At 48.2% G+C, this 15,088-nt stretch overlaps 1 protein-coding gene across 1 annotated transcript; it reads left to right on the forward strand.

The window, feature by feature from the left end:
• The first annotated feature begins 5,173 nt into the window (after positions 1–5,173).
• On the forward strand, positions 5,174–13,738 carry LOC108496339 (gallinacin-5-like). The gene is given in 5 exon segments (XM_017812979.1): positions 5,174–5,308; positions 6,049–6,135; positions 12,574–12,660; positions 13,259–13,385; positions 13,542–13,738. Coding segments are annotated over 4 exon segments (288 nt in total). The 5' UTR covers positions 5,174–5,308; positions 6,049–6,077; the 3' UTR covers positions 13,558–13,738.
• The last annotated feature ends 1,350 nt before the right edge of the window (positions 13,739–15,088 follow it).

A 15,088-nucleotide genomic window follows, 5' to 3' on the forward strand; every position in this document is an offset into this window, starting at 1 on the left:
CCTGCGGAGGAGGACGAGAGGGAGGAAGAGGAGGAGGAGGAGGAGGAGAAGGAGGAGGAAGAGGAGGAGGAGGAGAAGAAGGAGGAGGAAGAGAAGGAGGAGGAAAAGGAGGAGGAGAAGGCGGAGGAGGAAGAAGAAGGAGCCGCCGAGCCCGGTGCCTCCCCGCCCGCTCCCCCCACAGGGGCACCTCCCTCAGTGCCCTTTCCCGCCGGGCGGTGTGACGTCACGGTGCTTGCGTCACACCTCGGGGGCTGCACCAGCCCGAGACCTCTGGGGCAACTGGGCACTGGGCACAAGCCCATCCCGCTATCCCCCAAGTTGTTGTGCACTGGCACAAGCCCACCCTGATGTCCTCCAGGCTCTCGTGCACGGGCACAACCCCATCCCGGTGTCTCCCACGTTTTTGTGCGCTAGCACAAGCCCACCCCGCTGTCTCCTAGGTTTTTGTGCGCTAGCACAAGCCGACCCCGGTGTCTCCCACGTTTTTGTGCACTAGCACAAGCCCACCCCGCTGTCTCCCACGTTTTTGTGCGCTAGCACAAGCCCACCCCGGTGTCTCCCAGGTTTTTGTGCACTGGCAGAAGCCCACCCTGATTTCCCCTTGGTTCTTGTGAACTGGCACAAGCCCACCCCGATGTCCCCCTGTGCGATGCCCGCCACGTCCCTGTGCCGCAGGGATGAGCACTAGGTGGCAGCCGGGACATGGTGTGCACGGACCCGTAAATTAATCAGGTTGTTTTCCCCCCTCCTACCCCGAAGACAAAACCTTTGTGAAACGCTGTCCCAACCGTCGGTGGCTCCAGGGGCCCTTGTGTGTACAGAGATGTGCCTCATCTGCTTTTTATCACAATTCCCAGCCCTGCAGCCTCCATCCCTGATGCTCTTTAGGAAATAAATCCCCAGCAGGTCCCTACAGGAAAAGCCATGAAAAGAGGTTTAATTAGGTCCAAATATCATCTAAGGTTTTGTAATTGCTTTTGCAAAATCCTGCAGGAGGCTCCCAAAGCTTTTTACATTGGCTGGGCTGTTGGATGTATGTGTGTTCAGGGGCTTTCATACGTTTTTTATTTTTTTTTTTAAATTTTAACTATTGTTTTTGCAACTCTGAGAACAAAGCCCAGAGTCTGATGCTTAACAGGAGCCACCAAACCGCTCAGAGATGTCCTTGCCTGGTTATCCCTTCTTGTGGGAGCATCCCCAGGATCTCTGTCCGTGTCCAGCACTGCTTTTTGCCATAACTTGGCATGTTTGCATCTTCAACTCCGGTGGTTGGGTTGGGGGTTAGTGGGTTAATGTCGTCACATCCACGTTCATGTTTCATTAATTAACAGTGTTGAGCTGTTGGGCCCAGCTCCAGCGAAGCATTTTAATAAAGTCAAGGGTGTAATTGGGCTCTGGAGCCAAGTGAAGCTCAGCCTTGGTTGTCTCTGAGCCTTGTCCTCCACAGTAGCAAATACACAGCTGCCAAATGGCCCATTCCTAGAAAACCCATTTTTTTTGCATGCAAAGCACAATTCAGCCTCTAATGGGCACCAAAGCCTTTCCTAGAGCTGAGGGTGGGATTTTGAAGAACCATCTTGCTTGTAAATCCAGCAGTGAAGAAGCTGCAAGGGTCCATGCAGGCCCAATGTGGTGTGATCCTTCTCGTCACCCACGGAAGATATGTGAGAACCTCATCACCTCATCCCCCTGCCCTCCATCATCATCATTCCTGGGAAGAACCCACGCCAAGGTGTCTCAGCTGTCTTTTCTCAGCCTCTTCTGCTCAAAGGCTGTATTCCAAGCCGGGAATAAATTTCCACGCCACACAGGTCATGCTGTTATCGCCCCATAACAATGCCAAGCAGAAAAGGCGAAAACCAGAAGACCTTCCAGAAGATATTCCCAGAGCTATCCACCCTCCCCAGTTTCACTGCCAGCTCCCAGTTGCTCTGGCTGCCTTCCAGCCACTGGTTTGGCTGTGCTTTTCTCTGCTGGACTTTGGTGTTCAGGAACCTCTTCTGATAAAAAAAAAAACTCTCAGGCCTCCAACAAAGGTACATCCTGAAGAAGAGTAGCTCTGGTGAGACATTACAGCCCCTTCCAGTACCTTAAGGGCCTCCAGAAGAACTGGAGAGGGACTTTGGACAAGGGCCTGGAGTGACAGAACAAGGGGGAATGGTTTTAAGCTGCAAGAGGGAAGGTTTAGATTAGATAATAGGAAAAACTCTTCTCGGTGAGGGTGGTGAGGCCCTGGCACAGATTGCCCAGAGAAGCTGTGGCTGCCCCATCCCTGGAAGTGTTCAAGGCCAGTTTGGATGGAGCTTGGAGCAACCTGCGATAGTGGAAGGTGTCTCATCAGCCATCTCTGCTGATTTTGATGTAGCAGCTTCTCCAGGCACAGTGACGTTATTGCACAGCACCAAGCCAAAGGAAAAAAAATCATTAATAATAATAATAATCAAGCTCTCCAAGCCCAAGCTGTTGAAACCTTAATTACTCCTTCCATCTATTGCTTTGAAAGTCCTTTGCACCTGCGAACTGAGGCTTCTCTGGGCAACCTGTGCCAGGGTCTCACCACCCTCATAGCCAAGAATTTCCCCTATTATCTAATCTAAACCTTCCCTCTTGCAGCTTAAGACCATTCATTCCCCCTTGTCCTGTCACTCCATCCCTTGTCCCAAGTCGCTCTCCAGCTCTCCTGGCTCCCCTTTAGGCACGGGAAGGTTCTCTAAGGTCTCCTCAGAGCCTTCTCTCTTCTCCAGGTGAACACTCCTAGCTCTTCCAACTTGGATTCACAGCAGAGGTGCTCCAGCCCTTGGAGCATCTCCATGGCCTCCTCTGGACCTACTCCAGCAGCTCCATGTCCTTCTGACATTGAGAGCCCCAAACCTGGACTCAGTGCTCCAGGTAAGCTGCCTACAGGTGACATCACACAGACCCAGCTGCCCCTCACATGCTGTGCCACGTTTCTGCCCAGGTGTTCTGCCACACACCTCTGCAAATACTTCACAACACTTTAGAGAAGGTTTTCAGTGAATAATTCCACCCTGGTGGACACAGGGGTCAGGTCACATCTTCTGCAGGTCATTCCCTTGCTTGAGGTGACTGAGGAAAGAAGTGCTGAGGGGTGATTGTGGGTGATATCAGGAGATGTAGAGATCAGGTTTTTATGGCTGCAAGATGGTGATTCTTAGAACAACTAGTCCAGACACCCACAAGAACATTTGCCTTCCTGGATTAGGTGCAAAGGACCTAATTCCAAAGCTGTTTGTGAGAGCTGCTCTGTAAAAGTGACAGTACAATTAGGTTTAATCACCTTGTGGGACTAAATGCATTCAACATGTGAGTACTGAAACTCAAAAAAAAAACCCAAAAAAAACGAAAATGAGGAAAGGAAAGCACCAAAAGGAACAGTCCAGAGAAGCCTGCAGGCAGCCTGGAAGCTGTTAAGAAAGGCTGTGCTAGAAACGTCCATGAAGTATTTGATTTGGCTGGGAAAGAAAACAAAGAGATCTAAGAAAAATCCCTGCAGGGCACGAAGGGAGAGTCGAGGGAGGCTCTGGCAGGGATGAGCTCAGCAGGGCTCATACAGCTGGCAGAGGAGAGCGGCAACTCCCATGAAACGGGTCAGATTCCAGAAGGAAAAAGGTATAAAAGGAAAGTGAAGATCCCATTGCAACAGACACCTGAATTTATAGAAATGTCTGCAAATCTCTGGAAAGCAGGAAACCATTGGAGGAGTCCTTGAGAAAGGAGAAGGACACTTAGGGGTGCTGTGCTCAGTGCACTGTTCTGCCCATGGCAAGAGAGAGAAGGTTTTAATAAAACTGAAATTGCTGAGCATGGGCTGTAATAATTTCCATAAATAGATGTGGCTTAAAATATCTTACATACAGCGCAGGCAATTAGTACTAAAAATGGTTTGGTGCAAAAGTTTAACAAAAACAAATCACTTTTTCATTTCTTTGCTTTTTTTTACTCCTAACTATTAGATTACTCTTTTACTCTCACTTTTTTCCCAACCAATCTCTAGTGCAGATCTTTTCCATGTTCTTAATCAAAACAGAACTGCCCAAATTTTCTCTTCCAACAGTAGAAATTATGTAGCATTAATAACACCTCATTAACACTCTTCCTGAATTTCCAAAGAAGAATGAACTTCCCATTTAACATAGGTTTAGGTGGGGTTTTTTAACCTAATTCCAGCTGATAATTATTTTTCTTTTAGGGTGATAGAATGTTCGTGTTTTTAAGGAATTAATATGAAACCTCTGAAAACAGATGGAGACAGCACTTCCCTATGAGACAATTGCAGGCATTTAAGGAGAAATTCCTGCTGGGATTTATGTGGTAAATTAAATAAGTGGCTGGTTCATTAGTAACACTCAGATGCACATGACTAGTCTCATCAAAACCTGAAGCACATCACTGCAGAAGGCAAAATTAATACCTAGAGCTAGAAATCATTGCATATCCCTCAAATACTGGTTGACATTGTGTGTATATATATATATATATATATCAGCTTCAGGTATATAGTTTTCTTCCATGTCACAGGAACCAAAATTGTGGATGAGAGGTATCCTTTGAAAGATTCCTGCTCTGTGGACATCAGCTGAGTAAATCCCACCATGTACCATTTCCCTGAGGGTTCCCATCACACAGCACCAGCTTCCAATGGAGATGTGCAGAATGACCACCCAGCAGCAGGACAGCCTGAATGGCTGGTTTTATTTTATTCATTATGTTTATATATATATATATATAATGTTTATAATATATATGTATAATATATGCATATATCTTAATAATATATTATTTAAAATATATCTGTTTATTAAATATTTATATATTACATCTATTATATAAATATATTATATATTTTATATTATATACATATATGTTGTATATTTATTATTTATTTATTTTATCATGCTGGAGAGCAGATGCCACCAAGCCTCAGCTGGCCAGAAGACAATATATATGGCCCAGACACCTTGAGTGAGCTGCTGTGGCCCAAGGGCTGCTCAAAGGGAGGTGGTTCAAGGCAGTTTAAGCCGCTCAACCCATTTCCCCAGTGGATGCTGCAACGTTTTGAAAGCCATACTTTGGTTCCTCATAGGAGGATGGCAAGAAAGAGGATTCATTGTGTCACCCCAAAGTCACAGGGACTGTGTGATTGGCCACCAGAAGACTGTGGAGATCAACCGTCCTCCACCACCCTCCAGAAACAGCACAAGGCCACGCTCTGCTCCTTCGTCTTCCTGCATCGGGGTGGCTGACACTGATCCAAGGACTGTTCCAATCTAGAGCCTCCTCCTGCCTGGTAACAACCAAAATCTTCTCGTTATTCAGCCTCTCTGAGAAAGTTTTGTCATTCTTAAACTGGCTGGAGACTTCATATCTTTCACTTTTAGCTGCATTTCACTGTTTTAGCCTTAACTGTGCAGTGACTCCAGTCTGACAGGAGTCAGTTCTGGAGGCTTCTAATATTGATAAGGGAGAAGAGTTTCTGTTGGCTGCAGGAAATGTAAACACTCAAAAATGCATCCTGGAAATCATATAATTCTTGAGGTGAAGGAAAGGCAATAGCCACTAAGAAAGAATAAGGAGAATTTTGATTTATTTGTACAGGAACTTTTTCTGCTCTTTTTTTTATTAGAAAAACTTAAGAAATCACATTGGGTTGTTTTGTGTAAATATGGCAAAAATTTTCTTATTTTTCTATTTAAATTAACAGATTTAACTTCCATAAAACAAATCAAATTTACTGTAATGCATTGCAAAGTATCAAGAAATCAAGAATAAGTGTCTGGGTACTTAATGCATTAATCAAAAGGGAGTTTAAAATAGTATTTTCTGCATGGTAGTTTCTTCCTATGCCACGATCCTATGTATGCCCCAGAGAAACCTTAGGACAATAGACATTATCATAACAAAAATGTGGAACACCTCTTCTAGATAACTCCTGGGTCTTGAAGAACATTTCTGTTCGTCACTTCTCAGCTCATGATGACTGTGGAGGGACAACCTTCTCACTGATGTCTTTGCCTCCTTTCCCTGTAGGGACTCGAGTTCCCAGCCCACTTTCTGCCATGAAAATCCTTCCCTTTCTCTTTGGTCTCCTCTTGGTGGCATTTCATGGAGCTGCAGGTAAGCTGTAAATGAAGATGGGGGACTATAGAGAAGGAGGTGCTGGTGTCTTACAAAGGTGTCCCATCCCCTTTGGGATGTGGCCAAGCTGCCTCCTGCAAAGAATCTTCACACATACCATCAAAACTTGTTGGCAGACAACAGATGATACATGAAATTAGCGGGCAAACACTCCAACCATCACTTCAGTGCCTTTGCTACTCCTCTGGAAGTCCAATCTGAGGTGAAAGCATGAGGGGAAACCCCCAAATTACCATTCAGCACCAGCATTTTCCCCTTTGCAGACTTGTACTTAAATCAACTTGTTTCTGAGTCACCCAGCAACAACCAAATCAAATCATAATCAAATATTTTTAAGCCACACAGAAAATAAAAGGAATCTGGTCCCATATTCTGCAAATATTGTTTGTTTCAGGTGTTTGTTCTTGGAGTGAGGAGGCAGAAGATGATGAGTTAGGACTGAAATTCTACTGGTAGTATCTCTTCAGTGGAGAAGCCTGTGCAATCATAAGTGGTGGTGTAAAGCTGTGCCTTTTGGGGGGATGCAAAGGAGTCTGGAACCCCAAACCCACCCTATTATCCAGGAAAAGGGTTTGTGTTTTAACACCATCTCTGAAAATGGCACCACTGCAGTTGCAGGGCACTCTGTGCACAAACAAGTGCCCAGTGAAGTTTTGGGGTTGATCTCTGTGGGAATAGGGTGGAAAGTGTCCTTTGGGGGAGTAAGGATGGGAAAAGACTGTGATGGACTGCAGAAGACCAGTATCACATATATCCCTGAAGGGATTTAAAAGGTGTGTAGATGTGGCACTTGGGGACATGGGTTAGTGGTGAGCTTGGCAGTGCTGGAGGAATGGTTGGACTCAATAATCCCAGAGGTCTTTTCCAACCTAAGTGATTCCATGACTCCATAATTACATATGCTTGTTTGACCTTATTCTTACCTGGGCCTTTGCTTATGGCAGTTCTCACAGACAGGACACAGGGCAAAGCATTCCTTTGGTCTCTTTTATGTCCTTGTTTAACACACAAATACACAGAGTGGATGTTTGACAGATGTTTACAGTAGGACCTTTCTTCTGGATATAAAAACCAAGAAATTTCTCTGGAAATAAAATACTTCTGAGAGCTCAGACTGCTTGCAATCATCTCTGCAATGTCCCACAGAAAGATAGTTTGGCACCAGAAGTGTTTTATTCACCCTTCTCTTTTATTTCTGCCTGGGATTTTCAGGGTCTTGCTGAGTGTGCGTGCACCGATCCATTCCCATGCTGGGAATCTAACACACCAGGGATGTGCTGGATCCACTGTGAATGTGTAATATCCATTATCTGTGTGCTGGAACAAGCTCTCCTCTCTCTGAATATGCTGGACTTAGTGTAGTTCCATGGATGAGCTGTGAAACTGGAATTAATTGGTTCATGTGCAGTCACTCAGGTGCATCCAGAACACATCAGCTGCCAGGCTACATCTCTATTAATCACCCAAACAGGACCAGGCAACAGGCTGCCTAATTAGTAATCTGCTCCCTGGGGTCATTTTGATCCCTGACAACTAGCACTGCCGTAGAAAAAAAATTGTTCTGGGAATAGCACAGGCTGCTGGCCATTCCCAAAAGGCAGTTTGAATGTGGGGATGCTATTTTAATGGAGAAGACAGTTCAGCCATGTAGGTAAGAGCAATGCCAGGCTGCCAGGCCTCAGACCCAGAGGGCAATGCCTGGTTTGCTGTGTTTGGTAGCATGGAATTTTTCTACATGGATTGATGAATTTATCCATGTATGGACACCAGGACCTGTTTTGAGATATAGCTGAAATTTATAGGGAGGAAAATAGGCCAAATCTGTAGAACCATGGAATCATGGAGTGGTTTGGGTTGGAAGGGACCTTAAAGATCATCCAGTCCCAATCCCCTGCCATGGGCAGGGACACCTTGCACTATCCCAGGTTGCTCCAAGCCCAGTCCAACCTGGTCTTGGACAATTCCAGGGGCAGCCACAACTTCTCTGGGCAACCTGTGCCAGGGTCTCACCACCCTCACAGGGAAGAATTTCTTCCTAAAACCTGATGTAAATCTCTCCTCTTTTAGTTTAAAAATTTTCCACCTTGTCCTGTCACTATTTGTCCATGTAAAAAAATCTCTCTCCCTCTCTTTTGTACAAGTGTGAGCCTCCCAGTCGAGCTGCTGCCTCCCTCCTTAAGTGTGACCTACAAGACTTTCAGAGCTGCTTAGTGCCCACTTACTGTTTTATACCAGGTCCCTGGTGTCTATCCCTAAAATGTGAGTTCCTAAAGGAGTCCTGGGCTTGGAGACACAGTTCTTACATCTGAAGAAGGAATTAGAGCATATTCTTGGTTGTTCTGCTCACTGACCTCCTCTTCTGAGGGCTGCATTAAGACTGTGTTTGGGCACAGGTGTGGCACGGTCTCAGCTCACAGGAGTTTAGCAAAATGCAAAACCCCGACAGAAACAACTGTCTCCTGGTTTTGTTTGTTTGTTTGTTTTTAAGGTAGAAGCCTTGCAGGACCCGTAAGACCTTACATGGAATGTGGATACCGTGGGACTTTCTGCCACAGTGGGAAATGCCCTCGTGGCAACGCTTACCTGGGGTTGTGTCGTTTCGGGTATAGTTGCTGCAGATGGTAAGTTTAGGATTTAAATGGGGTAAAGATGGGTCCCCAGATTTTCAGTTGAGCCCTGAGTAAGACTTTCCTCATCAACATAATTCTGAAACACCCTTTCCTTTGTGCAGGTTGTAGCGTGGCTAATTGCGGAGAATCTCCAGGGATGATTGCTTTTGCCATCGTTGGATTCAGGGAATTGTTGTACCAGTCATCAAGGATTTGTCATTCTTCTCTCAATAAAAGCAAGATTTGGGAAGTTTGTATGGCTGTTTGTTGTCATTCATTTTTCTAGAAGTCTTATTTCCATTTAGAATTTTAAGTGAGAGTTCTGAAATCAGGCTAAACTTACCAGGAAAGCCTAGTTTACCAAACTATTTCCCCATCTTGGGTTGCTGACTGAGTGAATACTGGCATGTTCTTCACACATCCCTGCTAGGGATCCTCTGCCGTGACCAAAACTGGGATCAGTCATCATTTCCACAGGGAGCACAAAAGTCTTCTCCCATGTGGATGCTTCATAGAACCTCTGCTGCGAAATCTTTCAGTTCCCACCTCCTGGTCCAAAGCTTTCAGACCTGGGAACAATATCTTGTTTCATTATAGGAACAAAGGACACACTGAGCAGGACAAAGGGAGGCAGGTGACCCCAATTTATAATTCAAAGCCTGATTTTACCTTTGGTTATTCCGTCTGATATAAATTTGGAGTTAATCTGCAAAATTTATATTTGCTGCAGTTGCAAATCAGGAGATCTGAGCTAGACCTACGACACTGCTTGAGACAATTAGACAACGTGTACAAGAGACCAATACCTCTGTGACTTTGATCACTTTTCATCTCAGAGGTTCATCCTGTCCTGCCCTGAACCAGAACAGAAAACTCAGAAGGTGCAGGTTGCTTGGTGAGCTCCTGTCTCTGCAGCTGCCCCTGCACCACCGAGAACATCCTTGTGCAGACAAGGACTTGTGTAGGTTGGACTTGATGATCTCAGAGGTCTTTTCCAACTTAATTGATTCTGTGATTCTGTGACCCTTTGATCCTTGTTGCCCAGAGAAGCTGTGGCTGCCCCATCCCTGGAAGTGTTCAAGGCCAGGTGGGATAGGGCTCTGAGCAGCCTGGTCTAGTGGAAGGTGTCCTTGCCCATGGCAGGGGGTTGAACTAGATGATCTTTAAAGTTCCTTCCAACCCAAACTATCCTGTGATTCTATGAAGGTAGGAGCAGTAATGGTTGACTTTTAAGGTACACAACAAACCCAAATACCTGCGTGCAAAGGACTGACTTGAAGCCCTGAGCTCCCCATTTGTTGCAGATCATCTGTCCTCCCTTCACAGAATCACAGAATTTTTAAGGTTGGAAGGGACCTCTGGAGATCATCCAGTCCAATCCTCCTGTCAAGGCAGGATCACTCGGAGCAGGTGACGTAGGAGCACGTTCATGTGGATTTGGAATGTCTCCAGAGAGGAAGACTCCACACCCTCCTTGGACAGCCTGTTCCAGTGCTCCACCACCCTCAAGGGAAAGAAGTTCTTCCTCATGTTGAGGTAGAACTTCTTGTGTTTAGTTTATGGCCACTGCTGCTCATCCTGTCCCTGGCCACCACCAAAAGGAGTTTGGGACCATCCTCTTGGCACCTGCCTTTGAGATATCTATATGTATTGATGAGATTCCCTCTCAGCCTTTGCTGCTCTAGGCTGAACAGGCCCAGCTCCCACAGTCTCTGGGCCTGTTGAAAGCAGGTATTTCTGCAAGTGACTCTGCCACCATTGAAACCACAGCCTTGTGAAGGGCAGGAAACTGGGCCAACGGCCACCTCCCAGGGATTCCCCGGGATGGAAACCTGAGGAAATTGCCAAGGGGAACCAAACCAGCAATTTACAGTTTATGTCCTAAGAAGTTTTGCACAATCCACGGAAGGTGAGTGTTTCTTTCACAAACTGGAATGGCTCAAGATGTTTTGCTCAAGGACTGAGGACTTTGCAGGGAGGGTTCAGCCCTTGTTATTTTAGATTCAGCTCTGGAGACAGTGTCTGGAACCACCATCATGCAGAATACATCTTTTATCGTCATGCTTTCAGTTCACCACCACAAATAGCAGCCCTTGCCTTCATGACTTGGGAATGGCTTCAAGAGGCAGTTTAGAGTGAAACACATGCTGAAACCTCACCTCACAGGATCCATGCTGCACATCTCCTCCTTGCTTCTTATCCCAATTCTACTGCCCTAGCACTGTACATGTTCAAATTCATAAAATCATAGAATCATAAAACGGTTTGGGTTGTAAGGGACTTTAAAATCATCTAGACCCAAGCCCCTGCCATGGGCAGGGACACCTTCCACTAGATCAGGTTGCTCCAAGCCTTGACCAACCTGGCCTTTGAACACTTCCAGGGATGGGGAATCCAAAACTTCTCTGGACAACCTGCTCCAAATTCATCTCACAGCTCTTCCCAGAAGGTAGAGATGGTACTGAAGATGGATTAGATAATGCCAGGCAGATTATAACTGAACTAGTAGAGTGGGACTGTGCATGCCACAGCCAGATGTGCAGTGGCTAAAACTCATTTGAGACACATATCAAGCCCTTGGTGGAATGGCTGGTCACACAAAATCACAGTTTGTGCCTCTAGGTTTCTACTACATCCCAATTAATCACAGAATCATAGAATACCCTGAGTTGGAAGGGGCTCACAAGGATCACTGAGTCCAACTCCTGGCAATGGTGTTATTGTCAGTCTTTTAGCACAGCCCCTCTCCCTCTGTGCAGGTCTGAGAGAGGACATTGTTTCATTGAAAAAAAGTGTGAAGAACGGGAGATCTGCTCACCCCAGTGCCCCAGCAGCCCTCTTTGAACTTGTGAGGGTGGGGAGGCCCTGGCACAGGTTGCCCAGAGAAGCTGTGGCTACCCCATCCCTGGAAGTGTCCAAGGCCAGGTCAGACAAGGCTTGGAGCAACCTGGGATAGTGGAAGGTGTCCCTGCCATGGCAGTGAGTTGGAATGAGATGAGCTTTAAGGTCCCTTCCAAGTCAAGCTATCCTGTGATTCTGTGATTCATGCAACACTCAGGGAATACACGTTACTATGCACGAGTATGTTTTTAACATACACACACACACACATGCTCGATGAATCTGCAAGAAGGCCGAAAACATATATGAAGTTGCACCACCAGCACATTGAGAACCAGTAAAGGGTTACATACAGCAAACTCCACAAAACAAAGGCACAATTAAAGCTTGTCCTTCACGGGGCTGCCAGTTGGACAGCGATGTCATCCCATGTGGCATCTTCCCAGTTATTTTGCAGCCAAGCATAGAGAGCACGCTTCACGTGGGGGGAGGAGGACAGAGCTCCTTTGTGTTGTGAAAGCTGATTGCTGGCCAAGGTCTAACGAACAGGGATGCAGTGTCTGTCCCAAGAGGTGTCCAGCAAACCACAGCACCGAGTGGCCCTTACGCAAGGCGGGATGACACAAGATCCCTGGCTGGAGGCCTGGGAATCCTTCTCAGAGGTGTCAGAGGAAGAAAACTATGCTTCTTATTCTCTGGCAGGGGAAGAAACAGGAAAAGGAACTTTTTGAGGTGTCGGCCATCCCAAGGGACACTGTGCTACGTGGAGAGACCAGCTGGCTGGGACCAAACTGCTGCCACCAGGAGCTGAGAGGCTGTGGGAGCTCCTACCCCTGGGCTGTCGAGGTCATCCTCCTGGCAGTGACTGGTGACATCCCTTCTCCTCAGTTCTGTCCCTGAGCAGGTGCTACACAACCCGCAGACAGGTTCATCCCATTCATCTCTGCCTCCTTTCTCTTCTCCTCAGAGCTGTGACACTGCTGGCGACTCCCAGCCATGAGGATCCTGCCTGTCCTCTGTGCTCTGCTCCTCCTGATGTTCCTGGGAGTGACAGGTAAGAAATGTGGAGGAGGAGGTGGAGGGTTTGTCTTCTGTCAGTATTTTGTAGGGAGGATTTGCCAGCTGAGCTGATGAGTCACATGTGAGTTCTCCTGGTGGCTGTGCCATCCTCCCTGGGGTCCCTCTCATCCCATACCTTTAAGGAAAGGCTCCTCCTGCAGGCTCTGCAGTTGGGACTGGAGCTGGAACCTTGTACTAAAGCTCTTGTGTTCCAGGGATGAGGTTTTGCCACCATTTCCACACCTCCTGTCCCTTGCCTCTCTGAGTCAGCAGCACTGGGCACAGCAGTTGTGCAGAAGAAGAGGAGGTGGGAGGAAGGCAGACCCTGCCTTCACCTTTGGATTCCTCTCTTCTTCCAGAAGGGAGGCATCAGGCATGTTGAAGAGCCCCTCCCAGAGCCTGCTGAGGGGTGGTAGTGACCATCCCATCCAAGTGTCATAAACATCACCTTGATTTCTGCTGCAGACACCTGCTCACTGTCCATGGCAAGGGACAGGCAGGGCTGGGCCAGTGTTGGCCACACAGAGACCAGGGGCTGTGCTCAGCACATCAGCAGGGTTGTCCTGAAGGTCTCCTCTCCTGGTTCTCTGCAGGGCTGTCCCTGGCTCGAGGATCCCACCAGGAATGCGAGCGCCGTGGGGGCTTCTGTTCCCACGGGTCCTGCCCTCCCGGGATCGGCCGTGTTGGCCTCTGCTCTGAGCAGGAATTCTGCTGTCGGATGTAAGTTCAGGGTTGCTCAGAGGGCTCTGGGCGGTTAGAGGTGAGGCTGTTAGAGAAAGAGTGGGGGGAATATGCAGCCCAAGGGTATGGGAACATCCCTGAGCCCTCACAGCTGCCTTGGCTGGGACAGGCACTGCCAGACCTTTCCTCCTGCAGGCGATGGTATCCCTGAGAGGCTCCTGGATCCCTGGTGCCAGTCTCTGAGACCAACCCTTGCCCTCTCTGCGTGATCAGGATGATGCTGCGTGGAGGCACTGAGCACCTCTGGGAGCAGCAACAGCCCTGGACAGCCAGACCATGATCCCATGGGAATCCCTTTAACCCAGTGTCCCCAATACAAGGTGGTGGTTTGCATTCCCGCTGCCAAGATTTGTGTGTGTCCTCAGTGTGCATCTCTTTCCTCTGGCTACAGGGAAGGGCAGAGCAGATGGGGGGAATTCCTGATAGACATGGATCCATAAAAAAAACCCTCCACATCTACCATCTCTCCAAGCTGGCCCAACCACACCAGCATCCCACCCATGGAGGGAGGGGGGGTGCACGTGACACCCACAGGGAGCCCAGCACCAGCCTTCCTGCTCAGCAAGGCCACCCCTGCACGTCCCATTTGGGTTCAGGGATTGATTGGTTGCTATGACCACCCTAATTTCAGTGGGTGGCCTACTGGTTGTCCCCTGCCTCCCAAACTTGGTCAGGAGTCCTCGTGGGGCTGTTCCACTGGACACACACATTTGGGTCCATCCCCAGCTGTGGGGCCTGGGTGTGTGGCACCATGGGGGTATTGTGGGGTCCGGGGGTAGCTGGGGGTGGGGGAAGCCATTCTGCTTCAGAGGAAATGGGGACTGATGGCTGTGCCATGGGGCTTCTTAGGAGCTTGGGACTGAGTTAAGGGTCAGTGCTGGAGGGGTTTCAGGCCTGGTTATAGGCTTGAGAGGCTCAGTTAGGAGCCCAGGTGGGTCAGCCTTGTGGATGATCCTTGGAGCAGATCCATGATGCTCAGCTCAGGGATGCCATGGGAGTGGCCCCTACACTGCCATGGGTCAGTCACCATGGCAGCTGTGAGGGCAGGGGGCATCCCACTGCCCCCCACCAGGGAACAGGGCAGACAGGGGGTGGGAGCAGCCTCTGCCTGGGGCTTTGGGCATCTCCGTGGGGATGGGCCAAAGCCAGGCCGGGATGTCAACTGTGGGTACACATCCAGGTCTGGATCAGCAGAGCTGCCTCTCTGGTGGGGTCCAGCACAAGATCCCCAGCCACGGCCTTCCTGCAGGGTGGATGAGAAGACCTTTCCACACCATAAAGGGTCCTTGGCTCTGCTGGTCCTGGACTGATCCTGAGCCTGGTACCAAACCTCCCAGGACTTTTACATCCACAAAGACTTAACAATGGATGCCCAATCCTACTTCTGTGGATTGATGCTCAGGGAACATCCCCATCGTGCATCAAGGCTGGGTTGAACAAGCTTTGGGCAACCTGGTCTGGTGGAAGATGTCCCTGCCCATGGCAGGGTGTTGGAATGAGATGATCTTAAAGGTCCCTTCCAACCCAAACTATTCCATGATTCTATGTGTGTCTCTGATAGATGGCACTAAACCCTGTGCCCCTGATGCATCCAACCTCAAGCCCCTTTGTTTTCTCCAGGATTCAACTCCCAGAACTTTGGTATCTCTGGGCAACGGACCAACACTCCTGGTGTTCTCTCC

The sequence above is a fragment of the Lepidothrix coronata genome, unplaced genomic scaffold (assembly GCF_001604755.1).
Source record: "Lepidothrix coronata isolate B3197 unplaced genomic scaffold, Lepidothrix_coronata-1.0 Scaffold39, whole genome shotgun sequence".
Lineage (NCBI taxonomy): Eukaryota > Metazoa > Chordata > Aves > Passeriformes > Pipridae > Lepidothrix > Lepidothrix coronata.